At 38.4% G+C, this 23,138-nt stretch overlaps 1 protein-coding gene and 1 long non-coding RNA gene across 3 annotated transcripts; one reads left to right on the forward strand and one right to left on the reverse strand.

Moving 5' to 3' along the window:
- Positions 1-861: 861 nt before the first annotated feature.
- DENND6A (DENN domain containing 6A) lies at positions 862-22,556 on the reverse strand. 2 transcript variants are annotated; one of them, XM_059856427.1, is made up of 20 exons: positions 22,260-22,556; positions 19,709-19,747; positions 19,562-19,604; positions 16,765-16,877; positions 15,706-15,786; positions 15,237-15,342; positions 14,060-14,139; positions 12,548-12,610; positions 11,853-11,908; positions 11,392-11,514; positions 11,120-11,215; positions 8,976-9,070; positions 7,209-7,274; positions 7,053-7,117; positions 6,319-6,408; positions 5,575-5,628; positions 5,384-5,493; positions 4,728-4,830; positions 3,200-3,274; positions 862-2,735 (listed from the first exon to the last, which is right to left on the reverse strand). In XM_059856427.1, exons 1-20 carry the CDS (start codon positions 22,554-22,556, stop codon positions 2,604-2,606), a joined length of 1,887 nt encoding a protein of 628 aa, XP_059712410.1. In that variant the 3' UTR covers positions 862-2,603. The 2 variants fall into 2 exon arrangements, with proteins under 2 accessions (XP_059712410.1, XP_059712411.1); XM_059856428.1 differs by lacking the exon at positions 19,709-19,747 and having other exon boundaries at positions 19,562-19,573; positions 22,303-22,470.
- LOC132332306 (uncharacterized) lies at positions 1,556-19,227 on the forward strand. The gene is made up of 3 exons (XR_009487869.1): positions 1,556-1,682; positions 17,497-17,699; positions 18,944-19,227. It is a non-coding gene; the product is annotated as an uncharacterized LOC132332306 (long non-coding RNA).
- Positions 22,557-23,138: the final 582 nt, after the last annotated feature.

Here is a 23,138-nt window from a genome sequence, read left to right on the forward strand (position 1 = left end):
AGAAATACATCCTTAATTATCTTTATTACGATAGTCCTGAACCAGATCCTAACATCTGGCTACTAAGCCAGGTAATTGAGGCTGTTCTTCTCAAAGAATGGTATGATTGGAAGGGTTGGATCATCTTATGACACCCCCCCTGCCATGGACAAGGACCTTCCAATAGATGAGGTACTCCATGCCCTATCCAACCCACATTTCCAGGGATGGGGCACCTACAACTGCTCTTAGGTATCATGTTGAAAACCTTATTCTAATTCTACATTATGTTCTTCTGAACTGAAAACCTGGTGTAAATTAAGACGGAAAGTTGTATTTTTATAAAAGAAATCAATCATACTTTAAATCTAGTTTGTGCCCAAGATGTTAATAGGATCCTGACCAACCATGAAAACTATCAGGAAGCTGAAATCTAAGGAGTCCAGTTCTAGGTTTCCAATACTCACCCATCTTCTGTTCAGAGCACTCAGTATTTACACTTCTTTTTTGGGCTAAGAAAGTGAAGCTTCCCTGTGCTGGAGGATAGTTACTTTCTGGATGTCCAAGCTGGCCTGTTCTTGGTGTATCTGGGTTGTTCCTAGATACCTTTCACTATTTCAGTTCTTTGAGTACCATCTAACAAACTGCTTTGGAATCCAGGCCCTGCCATTTGCTTTGCTGAGGATCCTGCAACTCTGTCTCATTCCAGCCATGATGCATGATCAAACTACAACACCACTCCATCACATTTCTGGTCAGCTCAGGGGTACAGCTTCATCAAGCAGCAGTCTTTGCAAGCTGAACAGCTTTGCTTACACAGGGGAGGGGGAAAAAACCAAGCAAACCAAACACACCCATCATCTAAGTCACATAACTTCCAAAGGGAAAAAAAAAATCAAACTCTTTATTTTTGTTTAAAAAAATACGTATTTGCAGTCATGTGCTAGTTATCATAGTTGTTACCAGTTTACATGGTTCCAAGAAACAACATAGTGCTACAGATTAAATAGTTAAGATAATTTAGGGTTTGAATGGCCACTTAATTTCTGGATTAGAAATGCTTTCCACAGGGTGTGCAAAAAAAAAAAAAATTGCAAATTAGCAATTAATGCTGAAGTGGTATAGTTTATGTAACACAATAGATACATTAAACTTTTGGTCGTGAGTAATTGTATACAAAACATAACAGTATTAAAATACATTATTTTCATAAAAATACTGTTGTGACACTTTATACCTAAATAAGAAATTTTTATAAAGATGGTATGAAATATTTGTTATACAAAAGCATGTTCTTATAGCAGGATTATGTCATAAGATTTAAAAAACTCTATCCAAGCACTTAAAAGCAGAGTCTTTTTTTTAATAACTGTGATCCACTTGACATATAAAAGTATATGCTGTGTGTGCACTATAGCATTGTGTTTGCTCTACTTGAAACTGGTCAAAGTACATCACTGCATGTGGAGCAGCTGAGTTCTTTACACACCACTGAAACTTGTTCAAGAAGATAAAACATCCCATTCTGGTTGCTGAACATGTAAGAGGAAGGTAGTCTTTATGCATGTTCACTGTATGCACATATTGAGAATAATTTCATGCTACAATCTTTTTTTGCCAGTCTGACCTGTCCAGAGGCTTTTTTCAGCTGAAGCCAACATTTTCTCCCTCCAGCCTCATCACCTGCTCATACACCTGACTGGGTAAGCCAAAAATAATAATAAAGATTAAAATTTTAACAGGAGCTAACTGGTATGATCTCCAACTGAAACAGACTGTATCAACTAACTCTGCCAAGATTACCCATTTTAAAATTCCTATTAGAACACCACAGTGTTCATTACCTGTGATGAATACTGCATGCTTACATTTACGTGAGTGATCCAGTTGAAATCCTGGATGTCAGCAGTTTAAAACCACAAATTAGTATACAATTATTTTAAGGCATGAGAGAACACTCTGATAACTGACACTGAGTGGAAGAGACTTCCTTTCAGGAAATTTTGTCAGCTGCCTTCTCTTCTTTAAAGATGCTAAATCAGTATCATTTTGGAAAGATGGTAAGTAGGTGGAATACAGAAAGTTAAGAATGGATCTGATCATTTCAGTTGCTCCTGAAACAGTTTTAAAAGCTGTGATTTACCAGTAAAATACCTCAATTTTAAGGCATTCTGGCCAAATCACCAATATGTCAGTTGGACTTACCACTAGCTAAAAACTAAAAGTAAAAAACAAAGAAAAATAATCAGATATTACATCAACAGGACAGTACAGGTTCAATATTGCCTACCCCTGAGAAGGACTGGGTATAGCAGCACCACTTGGAAAACATTCTGCAATGCCAGCACTGCACTGTAGTCCTATACTGTGACCCAGCTTCATATGGCCACAGATTATTCTTAAGAGCACTTATTTCAAATAGTATTAGACATAAAAATCCCTTTAGTTGCATTGGTATTGAGTGGAAAAAACAGAGAAAATTATATAGTGGGCTATACTGTTAGTACAGTCCATTTGTAGTGTTAATGTACTGGTTTAGAGCTGTGTTCCAAACTTGGTAAGCCACTGCCTTCTGTGAGACTACTTGCCTTCTGGTTTTTGGCACCAAAAAAGCCCAGTAGAAATCATGTTGTGCCAGTTTTGAGCAAGATGTCCTGTAAGTCATCTGGCAGTGCCAGTATAATATCATTGATGTGTGTCTGCAGCTTTTTCAGCGTGTCAGCTTTCACAGGAAGATGTTCTCTGTCAGCCTGCAACTGCAAAGGTACCAGAAAACAAGATTTGTACTGAAAATGCAAGGTTACCTTAAGAAATATCAAAGTCATGTATTAGAAAATCTGGAAAATGAATTCCTCATTTGCTGAGTAGGAATTTGGACAACGACAGGTTTCCTCAGCAACAACAATGTTCTCACTGTTTTGGACATTCGGAAATAACAACAAAATTTGGTTTTCTTCCTCCCTGGGGATTCAGCTCAGTCACAGAGTTCCAACTAAAAAGCCTCCAGCAATACAATGCTTCCAGCACAGCCAGATGATATTGGGAAGCCAAGTAACTCTTCAGGCATGGTTGAAATTGACTGTTTTTGTTCTTAAAGCCTGAATCAATGACTGAATCTTTAAACTACCTAAATAATGATGACTATTTTCATTTATGTACTTGCAAGACCAACTATATAATGCTTTTATGTAGCTAAGTCATGTTCAATTCAGTTACTTACCAGTTTATTTTTTAACTTTAAGACAAGATCCACCGTTTCTACCTCAGTATGCTTCTGACTCCAGAAAACCAAGTTCTAAAATAAAAAAAAACAGTCATTGAATTATTTATGGCTACATATGTAACTTTCAAAAGAGGTCTTTACCTATTCTGAACATTAGGTATAGGTTTTCTCCTTATTCCTATGACATTCGCTAACCTCATTTTACTCATGCACTGTCTTTACTGTGAACTACAAAATCTGCTTTATTTGCATGTTTGCCCAGTACTTCACATAACAGCAAACTTGCACACAAACACAATACAAATAAATTAAAGGGGGGAAAAAATCCTGCCAAACAGGCTCAGTTTGAGAAAGAGCATCTACAATGCCAAACAGCAGTGAATGATTACCAAATCAGAACTGCCAGCACAATGAAGTATTAAAGTAGTTCAGGGCAGTACTTACTGCTTCTAGGGCACTAAAGGAGATCACAGTTGATAACTAGTAAGATACAAACAAGTGAATTTTCTTATGGAAGTTCTGCTCCCCTACCCCCTTACAACTCACCTATGAAATACATTTGTTCATGTACAAAGAAACATTTATTTTGTGGGTCAAAAGAAAAAACAAGAAAGGAGCAGAATCAGTAATAAATTTGTAACACATTTCCTATTCTTTGATTAAGTTAATGTCAAATACAGTTGGATAGAATCTAAGTTGTATAACTGACCTGCAAATTATTTGTTCTGCTCTATTTGACTAATCTGTTTGGATTTGCTAAATTTTTAGTGTTTGGGAGTTGACAAGGCAAGGGATAAAAATAAATGGCTTTTGAGAAATGCACAGAACAATTTTGTTTGTTTTAAAGCTGTAGTGTTGCTTACTTTGTTTTTGTTCTTCTTATTCCCTCTCTGGCTGTACAACATCTTCTCCTCTGGCAATTCCTTTTTCTATCAGTTGTTCCAACTCAAATTATATTGATACCCACTTCAGTTTCTTAATTAAGCAATGGATCTTACAACATCAGAATAGTTATGTGGCAATCCGATATATATAAACAGACTTCACTTCTAAGGTTTCCATTACTATGCATCAGTTGAAGGCTTATTTACTAAATATATCTAATTTGCTGTCAATTAGAATGTCAAATTCACTGAATTTTTACCTTTAAAGCTACAAAATATTGTGACTAAAAATATGTTGGCAAGGATGCCAAGGATGGAAGCTGAATAGAGTAATATTGTCAAGTAAGAGTTTTGAGAGTGGGTGTGTGCACCTTATTTTAAAATACACAACAAACCTAAAAGTAGGTTTTACAAAGGATGACAGCTGTTATGACAAGTGAACTGTATTTCATATTGTTCTCTTGCTAGGTTAGTTCTAGCTTGTACTTGTTTAACAAAATCATGTTTTGCTAGATCAGGATTCACAAAATTGTCAACAATATCACGTTCAACCAATGAAAGCAGGAGTAAAGTGGACTTGTGGGAGAATGTGTTATTATTACAAAATGATAAATATAATCATAAGCACACATTTTTCTAACCTCATTACAGAGTGCTTCTAAATGAAGGGCCTCTAACTTCTGTGTCATTTCTTTCTGCCGGCTCCTAAACCAACCATCAAAGTTTGGTGATTTCAAAAAATGCCTGGTAAAACACCAAAGAAAAACACATTTTATATTTAAGTACAATGTGCTTAGCAGTGTTTTCTACATCATCAGATGTAATTATATTTGAGATTGAATAAGATATTAGAACCCTTTCTCTATATACTTTCAAAAAGATGTAATATTCTAAAGCAGAGATTAACATTAATTCTAGTAATTAAGACAAGGATTTAGAAAAGAATGTAAAGAACGTGTGTCTGAAACACAATAAAGATTAGGGAATTTTAGGAAAAAAAAGAGATCAAGGCTCAGTTTCAAACAGCCTTATTTTTATCTTTGTGTTTGACTGGAAGGAGGAATCGAGCTAGAACCAGAAATAAAACCACAAATAACAGGAACCTGTAATGTTAGCAAAAAAGACATTTAAGCAAGTAAAGTATGCTTAGCCCTATCAATTTCTATTAAAGCATATATTCTAAAAGAAAATCTTACTCAAATCAATCCTGATTGTAAGTTTCCTCAGGAAAAAATAGCATTAATATTACTGATCTGCTTTGATTTATCTATTTTTTTATGCTGATGAAAGAAACTACCTGTAAAGTCCTATCCAATCTCCCTTTAAACCTGAGGTGAGCTGTGGTCCTGCTTTGTCCAATGTCTTCATGAAATCATCTTGGCTAAACTGCCTCAGCTGTGGTGGACTCTACCGACAGAAAATAAAAATTAGCAGACCTTAATTTCTCTAATTACCAATTTCCAGCTCATTCAAATTATACTTCCTCACCTTCCAGGGTGATATGCATTTCTGCAAAGGCATTAGGCTTGCCACGTAACGTTCCTGGGGAAAGGAAAAGGAAAGGTTGTTTGCATAACCAGTATTAAAGACACACAGTCCACATGTGTGTGTTTACTTATTGCTTGTGACCAGAGCATTTTCTCTTCCCAGTGTTAGCACAGGGTGGGGTTGTGCGTATTTACCACATGAGAAAACAAGAAGGAGCTTATCTTATATAGACTGTATTTCCCAACTCCAGAACTTTGAGCCAGTAAAGTTCAAGAAGAACACGAGGCAAAGAAGGTCAAGAAGCAAATGCACACATAGAATATATATATCCTGAACTTAAGCCACTGGTAAACAATCTCTCTTTCTTTAGAAACAGTCCACACAAAGTGGACAGTCCACCTCCTATTGTGGGTGATTCCAAACCACGCTTTGTATCAAAGTGTTTGGAAGAGATTTTCTGAGTCCCTTACTCAAACATCAGAGTTAGAATTAACCCACAGAAGACTGTCTGAGCTGTGGCCATCTCTGCTCTAGCAAGGCTTGGAACAGGCATGGCCAAAGCCCCAAGGTGTCCAAGGCACAGGGAGTGGGGCCACTGGCAGGTATCAGCAGGAGGCAGCTGTGCCTCGTGCTGGACCCAGGCTTGATTCCAGGGCTACACTGGAGAGCTACTGGACTTAGGCTAACTCCAGAAAAACTACTCATTACTACTGATGTAAAAACCCCATTACTCTAAGAACTCACTAAAGGAATAATGAAACTTTCCGTCAGTTCCAAGAAATACCGCCGAAGTATCACGCTCTGGGCTTCTGTAGGCCGCTTCTGTTGTACTCCCTTAAAAAAACCCAAAACAACAAACCACAGTCAGTCTGTTACTCCAAAGTATGTAGGTAGTTGTGGTGGGTTTACTTTTTATGAATATTTATTATGAATCTGTATTCATTTGCCATATGCCCACACACAGCACTTCCTACCCTGAACCAGTGAAGGAAAGCAATAGCATCAAGTTCTTTCGTATAGACATTTGTCTTTGCAATTACTGATTTTTTTATTTTCATGTAAAGAAACTCAAGGAAAGAAATGTTTCTATCAAGAAGTGTTCGCAAATCAGTTGAAATCTGGAAGCTTTGATTCTTACACACCTCATGTGTGAGACTTTTAGAACAAAGAGACCAGAGTGGGGGTGGCAGAAGATGGAAAACCTCAACAGATGAACAGATAAAATACCTTTAATTCTCTAAATTATTAAGCTAACTTACTGAGGTCCACCATTCATATAGCTACAGAAGCTGCTAAGAAAGCAGCAGCCCCTCTACAATGAGCGTATATATACACCTATTTTGTTATGAACTGGGGCAAAGGAAGCAGAATCCAGTTTCATTTCAATTACACTAAGTGCAGCCTTATATGAAACCACTGTGCAACAATACACAAAATACACAAACCAGCTGCCATTAAGAAGTGATCTACACCATTACCTTTTGCAACTGCTTAACGATTTCCTCATCTTTGTTCAAGTATGGCTTGTAAGAGGTATAAACACCTAAAGGAAAAAAAGCAGCATATAGCCACAGGAGAAACGAGGTACACCTTTTAAAATGAAAACACTGGCAATTTAACTCTGAAGTTATTACCAGGTTTGGAATCCAAAGTTTTTAGGTTCTTCAGTTTTTTCACTTTCACCTGCTTTGGAACTTCACCTGCCAAAACACATAAAGCCACCTTACTTGAAGAGTATCTAATATTGTAAGAAACATTAGAAACATTGACAAGAATCCAAGTATATGTTCAGAAACACCCAGCAAACACATGAACAACAGCAAATAGACTTTTCATTTCATATAAATGTTCCTTGTTGAAAAGAAAAAAAACAAACCTGAAAACCAACAAAAATCCAAACAAGCAAAAAGTGAACCAAAAAAGCCCTACAAACAAAACCAGCCAAAGGATGACCTGAATGCAAGCAGCCAATTAACATACAGATACATAGCAGAGAATAATTACTTTCTTAATTTCATATTTTTATTCCATTTTCCCTTGTTCCCCTTAGCGTAAATGCTTTTGGAAACAAATCTTTGGTACCTTGGCATAACTAAAATTTGTATAAAAGAAAATAAAATAGAAGCCACATATTAAGTGTTGTAAGAAAATGAATTTAAGTCTCCTTTGTCATAGGCCATACTAAGAGCTTTTGTTTTCCCAATTTATTCTGCTCCAACCAGAAGACCCTAAACCCTGTTCACAATCTTGCAGCCTCATCAGAACCTTCCTCCTAAATCTAACTGGATGCTTGATTTTAGACACAGTAACAGATAAACTGGTCTTGGAACTGCAGAGTGGGGGGGAAAAAAAACAACAAAACATAATTGGAGCCCCTCTTTGTCCCTAAAGAAATAAAATATAGATTTTTAAATACAGGTCAGACAGACACATCTTTAGACCTTCCTGACTAAGCATTTCCCATAGCTACATCAAAACTAGAATTTAATACTTGAAACTGTGTATCAGATTTGAAGGGCACCTGTTTAAATGGATTTGAAGAATTTAATTAAGATTCTACTTTCCAAACATCAGCCACACAGCAGCAAAGAAACTCTTCCCCACACTACCCTAAGTCCCCCCAGGTATTCTTACCATAGACAGACATGGTATTTTAAAGTTAAGCAAAACCTTGCCTAATTATATTGAACACAGTATGCAATCCTTAGTTAATTCACTGTGCTCAGAAGTTAAAATGAACTTCTTCTACAAAAATGAATTTTATGGTGTTTTATCTTAATTGCATATTTATGCATTCCCACTGTCAGAACAGTGTAGTGAACCCGCAGCAACAAACAGCTACATTCAGGCAATTCATGCAATAATTAGAGTGAGGCAACTGACATGTTATCCAAACATTACATGAAAACTCTACTCAATCGTGTAAGGAAATCATCCAGACTGAACAATTAATAATTACTGGCATATTGCCAGATTACAAATATATTGTCAAAATATTGTCAAACTTTTTAGATTACTGTAACATTCAAATATAGCTTGCACATGGGTCTCATATTCTGTGCTGGCTGTGACTGATTTATTATATTCTACCCACACTAAAATTAACATCAGTAATATATTATGTCTCATTTTAATACCTTATTGGTAGAGATACAAATTCATGATTCTGTGAAAGGTAAAACGTTATTACTAATGAGTATTACTATCTTTCGCATTTAAGATACTAGATTTGAAAAGACATAGAGCAGTCAAGATTCTAATTTCACCTGACAGATTTACATCCATGAAAATTTAGTCAGCATTAAATTAAATAAATGGAACATAATTACATATGTTTGTAAATAAATAAGCACACAGTTAGATCCCTTTGCACAGGATTGTAGAGAATATTTTTATTTTACCTGGAAGTTTGATATCTCCAATTCGGATAATGTGAGGCCAGTGCTGAAGTGTTTTAGCAAAAAAGGGATTTGTCACCCCTAGAATGACAGATGGCCTAGAAAAGTAATGACAGTGTTTAAAATACGACAGCAAGAGCTTCAGCCTTAACAAACAGAAAAGGTTAACTTAAATTCTTTACTTGAAATTATTTTCCTTTGGTATTTAAGCATTATATTTTAAATTGCACATAAGAGCACAAATGTTTATCAAAGTTTCAATGTTTTAGAAAACATTGGTTTCTTAAAGGTATCTTAAAGTACAAACAACAACAATTGTCATGGAATAGAATAAAAATGCCATCATCTGCTTAGACTTGGCTATATTCTGCCCACTTGCAGTGGTGAGAACCCTAATGTTATTAGGGTTTTGTGACGTGTTGGTTTTTTGTTTGGTTTTTTTTTATGATCAGAAATCTGACTCATATTTGAAAGACAAATTACTACTTTTCAAGGTTTGGTGATAAAACTCTCAGTACTTGAATGTGCATGTCATTAAGAAAATGAGACACTCAATATCCCACTTGCTTTAAGCAGCAGTTATCAAGTGATGCAGCACAAGCACTTGAAGAGCACTGTGCCCCAGTTCACACTCTGCCAGATTTTTCTGCCTGCTCTGTGCTTGGCACCTGGCTTGGGGGATGCACAGGGGCACCCAGGGAACAAGGGGCAGTAAGGGCACAGTGCTGCAGCACAGGCCTGCAAAATGTGGGATTTATAGCACTGATAGGATGAGGTATGAACATGTTTTTCAATAAAGTGGTTGCCATCCATTTTACAGTCAAACATCAGCTAAGGAATAAAGCAGTAATTCTCATTGAAACTGCCATTTTAAAAATAGTTTATCATCATTTTATTAGACCGGTCTTAGAAATCCCAAAGTTTAGCACTTTCTGTACACTACCTAGAAGTTTCCCTGCTCCACTCTATTATTAAGATAATATAATACACAGAATTGGCATAATTTGGATTCTTCACCTTCTTAGAGCCCTAGCTTTAACAACCTATCTCGAATCTTTCCAACTTTTTGTTTTCCATAAGAAAGTCAGGGCAATTTCAGCTCTATTTCAAATACTAATCCCTGTAGTGACCAACCTTTTTATTTTGCTACAGAAGAGTGGATGGAATTTCAAAACATGGGTTACTAAAGTTTAACCAAATTCTTCCTGGAATTATTTTTAGAAACTAAATTACATACTGCATAACCATTCCCATGGAACACAATCTAAAACATATTGCCTATGTTTATGTGTTCCTCCACTGCTCCATCTCTGGCAATACACCCACTGAGAGGAACACTACAGTAAAAAAAAACAACAACAAAGCAAACAAAAAATCCAAATCAACAACCTCTGCCTGTTCTGACATTAGAAGAAATTTATCTATTAAAAGATCACTGAATCTAACAAATGCACTCCATTCTAAAATCAAGCTGCATTTAAATAACATACATTAAGAAATACTGGAGGCATAAGCTCCCCAAATATCAGTAGAATTTAAAAAAAATAAAAAGGGAGAAAAATGTGTCCTTAAAGCAGTTTCAAACATCACTAGTTTTGGACATTCATACTCTTAAAAAAATAATTTCTGACTTATTTACATTAATAACCTAATAAATTTAGTGAATAGGTATTTGATTTTTAAATTGTCTCAATTAGGACTTAGCTTTACAAAATAGCCTACGGATGTTGAATTCTACAAGTCACTTTGTTTAGCAGTCAATTAAAAATTAAAACACAGCAGAATTTCCCAAGGAGCTACTCTGGAGCTGGTGTTGCACAGACAAACCTTAATGGAAAAGCAAGAACTTTTCTTGGGTTCAGACTTGCAGTTTGAGTTATTCTGTAGAGAAGTATCCAATGAAACTCAAGCCTGGTTTAATTATGGTTTAATTGTTTTGTAACTTCTTTGTCTTATCTGACTGGAATAAAAACTTAAATCAGCTAATTGCTGCACTCTGCATGATAATCTCTCAAAAAAAAGGGAAAATAGTCAAACCTAATTCTCTAATTATAGAAATCCAGAATAGTTAAACAGTATTTTAATACAAATTTATGGTTATGAGTAGCTTTGAGCAACATCTTCTCCAGAGAGTTTGATTTACTTACGGGGCTTGTGTGCGAGTTGTGTATTCTTTGAATTCACTGTCATGGATGGTGAAGTACGGCCTGAAATCACTGCAGTACTTCAGTGGTGAAATACAGCTGCAAGGTACAAGGAGGATGAGATTGATTTATGTACTCAGAGCAAACTGTCATCAAAGACACAAGCAAATCTAAAATTTGTAATGCTTTATCACACTCAGATCAATGAAGGTCCACTCAGCTGGAATCTTACACCAACTCCCTCAGCCATAGATAGAAAGCTCTACTACATTTACCTAACTAGGGCCAACACAGTTTCTGAAGATTCTGCTGGTGATGGTGCCATCACAACAAGTGGTTCTCCCAGCAGCACCAACTCCCAAAGCATCTGAATGTGGAAGAACACTGGACAGAAACACCTAAAAACAGATTGAGGTATTTTAATACATTTGACATCATAATACATATTTCTTCTGGTTCATAAAGGCGAAAAGAAGAAGTTTGTGGTAGTATTTTAATAGTAATTTGAAAAACAAAGTACTTTAGCAAATTGGAACATTTAATGAACTTACTTATTTATTGCCATTTCAGCCTGTATATTGGTGAAACTGTGTTTTAGCAAACTTTACAGAAAAAAAAAATTAAAACCAACACTGATACATGTTAGCTTACAAGCCATGAGATGTGTTAAGGAACTGCCATAAATCAGAAATATGTGGGAGTTCACAGCTAGGAATTAATCAGGCCAAGCTCCTACCTGAAAAGATCTACTTCATGAACAGTCGGTAAAGCCATGGAGATCTGAGCGTCTGCCTAAAAGACATCGCAATGCTTGGTTTTTAGTCATCAGAACACCTAGGTATTAAATGAAATGGTTTCCCTTAAATGCTTACAGACAGTAGAAAAGATATAGTCTAATTATTTATGTACTGCAGTATATAGTACATTATCTCCACAACTACCTCTGTGTTCTATGAGCAAGACATCTCCCAAGTCACTCCCCCTCCCTCCATTAACAGGCATGTGGCTTTCAGTCCAGAAAATATGTAAAATACTGAAGCTGTTTCAAGCAACTGCACATGAAGACACAGACAGATTGGTTTTATAAACATCTTCTGCAGCTAAAGACTTTTAAATCTGTATCCATCCTCAAAAAAACCCAAACGATCCAAACTTTAAAAGGATGTTCAGGTTAGTAATTGTGTCAGCCAACTATCTTCTTCCAGGACCTGGATATCTCTCCCTGTTCAGAGTTACTGGGTTAGAATATCCTTTCTATGAAGAATCCAAAGCTGGACTACTCCATTCAAAGTCCCAAAGATTGTGGATTTCATCATTATCATAGCATAGGATGATTTGCTACCCATCTTTTCTAACCAACAAGTTTAAAGAATGAAAGCAGCTCTCTAGTTTGGTCTGGGGCTATATACAATATCAGTATCTAATCACTACCTGGTGCATATTCTGTACTATCGCTGTTGTTCCAGGCTTGTCACGATATGTTGGAATCCGCAACTTGGAAAGAAAAAGAAAGATTTATTTTCCCTTGTACTGAATCCAGCAGACACTTAAAATGCTGACTTAGAGAAAATCTGTAATACTTTGAGAGGATGTACTACAGCACGATGCTTATTTACTCTAAAGAACTTCCCCCTACAGAATTTCCAATTGCAAACTGAATAATAGAATATGAAAATAATACTCCAGTTTAAAAAGAGACTATTGGTAAAGTAAGTCAAAACTGTCACTGTAATTTCAATAAAAATACCTCTAAATTTTGGAAAGAATGATCTGAAATAAGGTCTTGGGGGTTTAAGATGGTACAGAATTACTTTTAGAAAGAAATCTCTCCTAAAACATCAAGATGTTAAGGCAAGAGAGACTTACCAGAATCCAAATAGTCTGAACACGTGAGGCTTCTCTGGCCTCACAGTTTGCATCTGTATGTCTTGAGTACTACAAATTTAATCATAGTGGAAGCTGGTATGCACAAATGGATGTCATTTACACACAACACTTAGAACTGCCCAAGCAGTATAAAAACCAGGGACAATATCACTGGACAGTAATTATGGCTTTACTCAGTTCAGGAATGCAATTTCAGTTCTCATGGGTAAGAATTATTGATGACATAAATGCAGGCAATACCCAAAGAAGACATATCTGACACTCCTCATCACCCAGCATCCTGAACCATTCTATTAATTTCTGCTTTCAGTATACCTTCACAAACTTCTTTCTCTCCCTGGTGATGCACACATGTCTTTCCAAAAACTTGAGAGTATCTGCTGAGAGGGTACTTCTGGCTGTAACCTCCGACTTCATCAAATCCATTTAATTGCACTTCATATGGATTATGAAATTAATACAACTCCCAGAGGCCCAGTTCTTAATCACTGTTTAAACTCAACAGTTCTTCACTATGCCCTAGATACAACTTCTTTAATAGCTTTCTTCAGGCATATTTCATTGCCATTAAAAAATATAAACAGCACAAGCAATTATTTCTGGGGTGCGGGACAAAAGAGATTTTTACTTGTCAACTTTCAGGAAGGAGAATGATTTTCATTAATATATTTAATTTTCTTGACTGGAATTTAACTCTCAGTATTTTCAAGTGCTACTTTATGTTTGATTTGACAAACATAATTAGCACTAAAGTCTCCTAAAATACAAATTCCAGAGGGATAATACAGACACTGCAACTAGTAGTTGTATTGAAACATCACTTTTTAGTAACTACTAAAATTAAATATTAACCTAAGCACTATAAAAGATCCTCCCCTCCTCCCCTCAATTAAAGCACTTAATCAAGATCTCCCAGACCTTCACTGTGAGTGCTGTAAACATCCACTCCTGTTTGGAAGAACAGGACAATGAAAACAAGGCACAATGCAGTGAGGAACTGTACAGTGAAAGGTGGGGAAAACACCACCAGAAAAGAACAAGTGCAGGAGTCCTTACCTTCATTATAAGACCCATAAGAGGCAACTGCAGAACTTTCCCTGGAACTGGTGGTGGCCAACGATCAATGTCACTACAAACTGAAAGAAAAATACCAGAGTTTCTGCAAGCTATAAACCACGATCACAGAGTCACCTTTGTGCACACTGCAACTTTAAATTAGTGCTAATGATCCACAGCAGTTCTACTTGACTCTCAATTACACAAAAGGTTTACAGCCTCTTAGACATTATGTATTATTCCATTAGAACTACAAAGATTGTCATTTCAAGAAAACAGTCTTCTCTGGTCTTCCATTTTTTGTAGCAATGAGACTTAAAGTTAGTTAAAGAAATGTTATCTGAGAAGCCATGAAAGCACCTACTAAAAAAACTGGAAAAGAACAGCTCCATTTATGTATATTGGCCACTGCAGAACCAATGAACACCAGCAGTTAAGGAAAAAGCTGGTTTGTAGTTTGGCTAGAAAGTTTTCCAGCATTTTCTTGTAAACCATTATGAATATAATACATAATTCTCATAGCTTCTACAGAGCTTATTTTGCTCCTAATACAATTTCTCAAGAAAACAGGGGATTGAAAAATGCAATTCTTTCATGGTTTACACAAATTGTTGCTCAGTGAAAACACAAAAACATGAAAGTTGTATGGGGCAGGCACAGTACACAAAACAGAGTTCTTCCAGGCAAAGAGCAAATAACTTTTCTATTTGTCTTTCTCCAGCTCCTTCAGCTCGGCAGTGAGGCTGAGACACCTGTTACCAGCACTGCTCTGTCACTTTTTCCACTCGGTCAAAAAACAAACAAATCACACACACACAAAACCAAACCTCAAGCAAGATGACATCTGTACAGCTGCTTAGCAAAAGCTGTCAGACTGCCCAAAAGGACTTGGGTGGTGAAGAGTGCAAAGTAAGGATTGCCATCAGCTCCTTGTGCTCAACAGCTGGTCCTGAAACACACACGACCCTAGATGTGTTTCAGGAGGGACCTCCAACTCTCCCAGGGAAGATCCAGAATTCAATTAGCTCTGTTCAATGATCTAGAAGTGAAGCTAGTTTGCTAAAATTACAATCCTCTACCCTGCAAGAAGACAAAACCACAAACTAGAACATGACAGTGCTGTTTATTTCTCCAGAAGTATGTGACAGTGTTAGAGTTCAACATCACAGACCACTACCTGCTTCCAGGAAAGCTTCATTTTTCTCAAAGTATTCTGGTGCTATTTGCTTAAGCATGGTACGAAAGAGATGGACATAAGGCAGCTTGCTGATGAGGACCAGTGACTGGAATAAAGAGTAACAAAACAGATTTTCAGTCAACACTTGCCCTCAGTTCTACTGCACCTGTTACCTTCAGAAACACCAAGTGGGACTTCTCTCACACAGTCAAGCCAACCACACATCTGACTACAGGCAAACTGCAAACAAACAACTCCCAAAACTTCCCAACTTTTCATTTTAAACACAGACACAAAACTATCTCTTCTGACAGCAGAGCTGGAACAGAGCATAGCTGATGTAAAATTAGACCAATTTAATATAAATTAGCAACTAATTTAGTTAGAGAGTAAGACAGTTTTCCTGTTCCTCTGCAGTCACTGAAAAATAATTTCTCAATTAATATTTTCCTAAAAGAACTGAAATTACCTTCTGGAAATAGCCTCTTTTTAATGATTTGTCTCGAACTTGTCTGAAATACACATAGCCATAGTAATATGCTGAGTCCTTCTGCAAAAGAAAGGAAAGAATTCAATACAACCACCTGTTACTGCCCTCCTTTTTGAAGCATTCTGCATACAGTTTAAAAGCCTATCCCCCTGTGAGCTCCCAAGTTGATTAGATACAATAAACTAGAAGGATTACTGTGTTTATTAGCATTATCTTTTTTAGTAAGTACTTCAAAGAGAAAACATCATCATGGGGAAACAGCTGTGCTTTCTGGCTTTACTATTTTTATATCTACATTCTCCTGACACACTGTGAAACGAAAAACCAAAATAATTTCTTGAGGAATAAATCAACTTTTATAATTCTGCAAAGTAGCACTAAAAAAGATTTTAGCAGTTAAAAATCTTAAAGCCCTGACTTGAAGAGATAAAACCTAGTCTTTCAATGTAATAGTTTTACAAAAGATTCTTTGAATATTAAGGAAGTTGGCTGCCACACTTCAAAGACATCAGCTTTATCCTTCCCACAAACAGGAATTCAAGTATTTGCCCCATAAACAGAACTGAATTGAGTTTGAGAATCAGGCTCCCAGAGGGCTCACTATTCCCAACGGACATGATGAGAACAACTTTTGGCCACTACCTCTTTTGGGTAACTGCTCCAGCTTCAAAAAGCGAAGGGTGGAAACTGAGACAGACCAAATTGCTTGGAATTGTTCAAATTAAGTTATAAAGCACTTCATATTTCCACAACAGTAATGGTTCTTACAATTTGATCTACAGGTTCCTAGTCAATAACGAAATAGATTTGGGCTTCAATTTAATTCCTTGTAATCCAAAAATCCATACTAATAAAACAAAGAATAGTTAATGAAACTAATTATTATTATCATAATAATATGCTACCACAAACACGAGTTTTGACTTTCAGGACATCCAGTTCAGAGATTTTTCTTTTCAAACGCTATATTTAAAGGTGAAGACCCACAAATTAACATTACCCAAAAGAAATTGAACTTCATTTTTTCTCATTTCCAACCTTTAAGTAAACTGGTAGATCTCTATCCAATTGGTCCAGAAAACAACACAATGAGACTTTCCTTCCAGGAGACCGTCGGAATCTAAAACAAAATTGTGTGTCCCCAAGACAACCTACATGGGGAGAGAGATAAATGACAGACAGTATTCTCAGTTTAACATGAGCACTTGCTTACAGCCAAAGAGGTATCAGAGTTTTGGTTCATTTATCTTGCATTGCCCTTACAAATATTAATATATTTATAATTTTATGAGTGGTAAACTTGGCATCTTTGCCAACAGTAAATATACTGTCTGCAACAAGAAAAGTCACTGCCTCACAATGACTATCATGTCCTCAAACAGGTCAAATGGCTCTCTTCTCTACTGCCACTACCCATTTCACTGGCATGCCTGTATAGTTTTGATCATCTTAGCCATGTCATTCCTCTGCAACACGGCTGCACTTTACCTCTTTTTTTGATACCATACAGTTCATACAGAAGTCACACTGCAGGAGTGACATTATGCTGATCTGTAACTCCACAGGCAGGTCTAGGATTCATAATTTTGAAAGCTGCAAAGCTAATTGCTGAAAACTGAGTGAAATTGTGTAGGATTTCCCAGCAATATCCCCAAGGAGCAAAGTTTTCCTTCGTTTGTATCAAAATGAACTTCTTAGAGAAAAATGGAATAAATTCTCTGTGGAACTGTTTCACCAGACTTTAAAGTTCCATTTCATCTTCTCTTTCAGTCATCCCCATTCTGCTGCAACAAGAACAGACAGCCCAACCCCTGAGCCAGATGCACTGGCTGTGCAGAGTAACAGTGACACGCACAGAGCTCCCAGGTCTGAGCCTCAGAAGCCCTTGAAGCTGGAGACAGAAAGCCCCCATACACCAAGACAAAACCAAAAGTAGCAAAACATGGTGAGGTGGGACCATTCCATTCAAACAGGTAACAAGTGCTCAGCAAGGATGCAATGATAAGAAAAACCACAGCACATGCCAATACCACAGCACTAAATATTTGCTTCAACTTTTCAAAGCTTCTTCCTTTCATCCAAAGGAAAAAAGCCCTCACGAACTATTATAAAAACCTACACACAGAAGACCTAAATTACCCTTAATCATTACTATGTTGAAATATCATTCAGAATATGTCTTCTTATTTAACAAGCTCTTGCAGAGAATACAGATAAATGTCTATTCTTTTTTAAATTATCCATGCAGAGAAGGTAAAGCATTGTTTTAAAAATAACTGTACTGCAAAACTCAGCTTAAAACCACAAGTGTTGTGATCTAGTAGCTCATTAAATCAATTTTCTCCTCTAAATTCCCAGCCCCAAGTACTGACATAATATCTCTTTGTAGCATTAAGAGAAAAAAGTTGAATTAACCTTTTGAGCCATGAAAACCTGGGATGGGCTGACCTCAAATTTAGCTGCAAGCTAGTAACTTCCTTCACTGCTCTATTACATAAAGCTTTTCTTTTTATGCTAAGGCCTATGATGAAAAAATAAATCCTAACAGACAGGATACACTTCCAGCCTTGTGGAAGACAGGTTTTACACAGGTTATTCCCTCTACATCATTTGAAACTTAAGCCTACCAAGAATGATCAAGAACCAACAGTTCTTAATAGGGACATCATAAAAAGCAAAAAAGTGGAATTTTTCCCTGCTGAAAATAAAACCTCCTCACATATACCTATTCTGCCTGAAGTAGACTACTGCACTCTTATTTGAAAAAATACATTAAAAAAATTTAAGAAAACAAGCTTTGCTCCTAACACATGATTTTGTACCTTCAAGATACCTTTTAAAGACTAAAGATGCTTATCACCATTAACAGTGAGAGTAATTAGAAGATACAGTTAACTCCTTATTTCAGTAACAGCAAGAAGCTGTGCCTCTATTTGCATACAGAAGAGCAAGAACAGAAAAAATACCTTAATTTTAGTGACATTTAGACAAAGGAGAAAAACTAGCCAAAATACTTTGCAATATTACATAAGAGAGAGCTCACACACATTAAAGCACACATCTGCATCACCACCTATCCAAGCTGTCATACTGCAGAGCATCCAAAAGCACAGAGACACTGCAGTTACAGGCACAATGCTGGTCCTGCAAGTTTTGACTTCTGTATAGAAATAAATGTGAAAGGAAGTGTCTGAACTTCTGTAATTTCTTTTTGCAGGTGGTCCAACCCATCAGCCCCATGTCCCAATCTCTCGCTGGCAGCAGAAGAGCAGAAGTTTAGATTCAAGAAAAATTTAACAAGCAGGACCACACACAGCTACAGGCACAGCAGGAATGGAGAAGACAGCTAAGGTTTTCCTTTCACAACTGTTCTTTCTAATTGCTTTTGAATTAAAAGTCAGTTTCACTCTTACGAACTTAGAAAATATACATTTAGTCCTTTATGAGAAGAGGGTTCCATATACTTCCATTTGATTTATTAAATCCTTCATATTCCATGCCTACTCTCCTCTCTACAGTGACAATACTATTATTTTGTTTAAAAAGCAAGATTGAGATGTTCATTCTTTACTTGCCAAGTATTCTGAAACGTCTGCACAAATGTCATCTGGAAGGTCTTACACACTTACATAAACCAGAGAAGAATCCTCAGACCATACTGCAATGCAGACAGTTGCAGTTTTATACTTAACCTTAGCTGCAACATTTCTGTATTGCAATGTTAATTAAGATATATAAATAAGTATTTGATCTAAAGCCCAGAACACATCCTGTCAAATTCTTTTTTAACACAGTTTAGTCCAACAACAGACTACAGAGTGAAGAAAGCACTTACCCGAATTAGAATCTGGAAAAGACAAATAGCAAATATTGGTTTTCTAAAGGGTAGGGAAAAGAAAAGACAGCTGTTATATTTCCTGAGATATAATATATTTATATTTTCTAAGCTAAAACTAAATTATATGTAGCAACTATGACTTACCTCTTTATCTGTGAGTTTGGAATGTGGAGGATATATTACCTACAGGAAAAAAACAGTATTATTTTATTTGAAAATAAGCTGGGTATAAGCAATAAGTTTCCATCAAATATTTCAACAGTACAACACTCGAACACCTTCGTAGCTGTAGGACATTTTCAATTGTAAGCTATTAATATTATGTCTCAGTTCTTATCTTCATATGCTTTTAAGCTTTCTTGATCACCCATCTTTACAAGGTATTTTGGATGCCAGTTAGAGACCACACACATTCATTTAAAAACGTATATTCAGAGTGTATATTCTCAGTAGTTGAGATTTTTGGTGCAAAAGGTCTCAAAGGAGAGCAAGATTACATCTTTCAGATTTAACTTGTACATGCAAAATGCAGAAGATGATTACATTTCAAGTAAACACACGTTGCCTGAAATCTGTTGCAATCAAAAGTTAGGCTGGAGTAACCAAAATTCAACCACAAAACATGATCTATATTATTACCAGCTCCTGAAGGATGAACACTAGTCCCCAATGACAACTGTGGAAGCTCAAGGAATAAACTCAAAATCATGGCTTTTTGTACTTACAGAAAAACAAATAGATCGTGTAGTAAGCTTGCACAACACAGAAATCAAAAATGATGCAACACAACTAAGATGCAGAAGCACAATTATTTCAGAAAAAAAAGGATGTACAAAACCAGTGATTACACAAGCAGGTGGGAAAAGAATATACAGGAAAGAGGACAAACCTCTGACACCTAAATTTCACCCAAAAAGGTCCTCAAAACAACCCACAACCCACTCCAAAACTCCTGAAATGCTTGGCTAGCTTATAAGCAGAGGAAATTTGACATAAATTCCAGGATTATGTTTCAAAGAAGGTTTTAGGGCTTCCAAAGATGGGACCCAGTTGAAGAGCAGAATTCAGTGCAGGAACAGTAGCTTCATGCAGTCCTCATTCTACCATACAGCTAACATCCCATTATCTCATTTAATCTTGTTCTACTAAATGTAAGTAAATTTATTTCCTGGTAACACAACACTATCCTACTCTATAGAAAACAACAGATATACCCACTGGCTGATCTCTGACTAAGCACCTTTCTGTCCTGCAGCCATAAAATCTCCAGTGCATTTTTTTCCCCTCAGTCTCCCATCAAATGATGTCCAGCTGTGTAAGACATGATCAGCACAACTGAAGCTGAAAGCAGACACCAGTGCAACACCTGCATTCTGCATGTAGTAAACTTCTCACCGTCTCTTCTCCAATTGTTAATACTTTCCTTTGCTATCTTATGCTAAACAGCTGTACACTAAATGTAACATTCAGAAGCTGAATGATGCAGAATTATCCACATTTAGTGAGAAGACTGGCATACAGACTTGAATTCATACTCATTCTCCTCAGTAGCAGGTGTTTCTTCCCAGAATTCCTACATAAACTGAAGCTAATTTTTCTTTCTGGGGAAAAAAAATCACCAAAAACAACAAAACAGGCCTTAGATCTGTAGACATTTTAAGTCTCATTTTATGCATCCAGTTAAATTAATGTGACTATCAACTAAGAAGTCTCAGCCAAGACACAGGCTGTGCTTCCTTCAGCCACTGAGCACAACAGCTGCCCAAGTCACAGGTTATACAGAAACGTTTGTCTTTGTTGTTAACACCGCCTTAAAACATCAAGGGAAGAGAATTCAGATAATTAACACAGTATCCTGGCTTTATCTGCTTTTCTTTGTGGCCAACAGTTATGTATTTTACATACTGTAATAGCCTGCTTGAATTTTAGGCCAGTATGCAATGCACTTACGCTGGCACCCCTTTAAGGCAAGAGAAAGAGAAAGAAAAAGACACTTTCCCTGCAGACCAAGAGTTTGCTGCACAGTCACATGGTGAACAGGGTGAAATAGGATGTGAAACTGATCCGAACAGTAATTCTTCTCTCCTTTTCCCAGCACTGTGAGCTCCCCGTGCCCTCCCCAAGCAGTGCCACATCTGTCCCTGCCCGTGCCCTCCCCAGGCAGTGCCACAGCTTCCCTGCCTGTTGCACAGAGGGCACAACCGGGAGTCGCAGCCGCAGCTGTGACACTGCCAGGGGCTGGCATCCAGCTTGCGCTGAAGGAAAACGCTTCAAACCCGTAGAGAACCTTCTCGCACACCTCAGCGACCTGGAGAACGCTGTTAATCATGAAGATCACTCACATTCTCCTTATTATCACGGTTTTTAACACCTAGATACCATAGAAATCAGTACTATTCGTACGCAAATCTCGGGAGGCGATACAAACCATTTAAAAGCGCTCACTGCCAGCACAAGCAGCACCATGAGAAGGGCTGCCCGAAAACCCCCAGCCTCACCCGGGACAGCCGAGCCGGTTTACCGGGGCACTGCCCCGCTCGCCGCTCCGGGGCTCCGCACAACCACGCTTCCTCCAGCACGGCCGAGCTTCCCCCGCCTCTGTGCAACACCGGGGCCAGAGGAAGCGCCCGATTCCGGCGGGGCCCCGCCGCAGCCCGCAGGACGAGCGGTGCCCCCCGCCCGCCGCCACACGTACCTCCACGGCCTGGCCCAGCTCCAGGTCGAAGCCCACCACGCACACGCAGTGCAGCCAGGCTGAGAAGCGGTCCCAGGGCAGCAACGACAGGCACTGGTCGGGACTTTCCGGCTCCGCATCCTCCGCGACCATCTCGGCACCGCCCGGCCCCGGCTCCGGGCCCCGCTCCCGCCGCGACATGGCCCCGACCCCGGCCCCGCCGCGCGGAGTCAGGTGACTCGCGTCGCCCCGCCCACTCCCCTCGGAGCCGCTCGGAGTGGGAGGGGCCAAGCGGGCACGGAGGGGAGGCCAAACCATTCCTGCGGGGAGAGGGGGGGTGGTAGGGGCCGTAGGGGGGGAGCGCCCTCGCGCGGCCCGCCCGGGAAGGGCTGCGGTGCGCTCGGCTCGGCCCGGCCCGGCCCGGCCCGGCCCCTCCAGGCGCGCACAGGGCGGGCGGAGCTGGTCGGGCGGGGAAAGCGGCTCCTCTCTCGAGGCTGCGGACACCGCACCTGGCCCCGGGGAGCCCGCCCCATCGGTGCTTAGCGGGGCGCTCGCGAGGGCAGTTCTGCAGGCAACGGATCACTCAGCTTTCACTGGTCTTTGACAGGTCAGTGACAGCACCTGCTGGGGGCCGCCGTGGCCGCCGAGTAATTAACAGGCGTGTCTCCGTCGTGAGCTATGCACCGCTGGGCACGGCACGGGAGGGAGATGGAAATACCCCTCTCGCTGATGGCTGGACAGCTTCACCCTCACAGGAAATGGGGATGATAATAAAAAAAGCATCCAAATCTCTTAAACCCTCTTTTATTGCCTTAGCCAAAGCCCAAGCTCTTTAATAATGTAAGAGCTTTCAAATATTCTTTTAGCACAGTCCAAAAGCTATTTATATTTCATTATGAA

The sequence above is a fragment of the Haemorhous mexicanus genome, chromosome 11, assembly GCF_027477595.1.
Source record: "Haemorhous mexicanus isolate bHaeMex1 chromosome 11, bHaeMex1.pri, whole genome shotgun sequence".
Taxonomy (NCBI): domain Eukaryota; kingdom Metazoa; phylum Chordata; class Aves; order Passeriformes; family Fringillidae; genus Haemorhous; species Haemorhous mexicanus.

What these genes read in the sequence shown, in the direction of transcription:
- DENND6A (XM_059856427.1), bottom strand. Translation starts at nt 22,556, where the DNA reads ATGGTTTGGCCTCCCCTCCGTGCCCGCTTGGCCCCTCCCACTCCGAGC. An exon ending in TGAAGCTTTCCTGGAAGCAG is followed by an intron (nt 14,140 to 15,236) that starts GTAGTGGTCTGT and finishes TTTTTCTTTCAG; the next exon opens with TTTGTAGTGACATTGATCGT. An exon ending in ACAACTCGCACACAAGCCCC is followed by an intron (nt 9,071 to 11,119) that starts GTAAGTAAATCA and finishes TTACTTTTCTAG; the next exon opens with GCCATCTGTCATTCTAGGGG.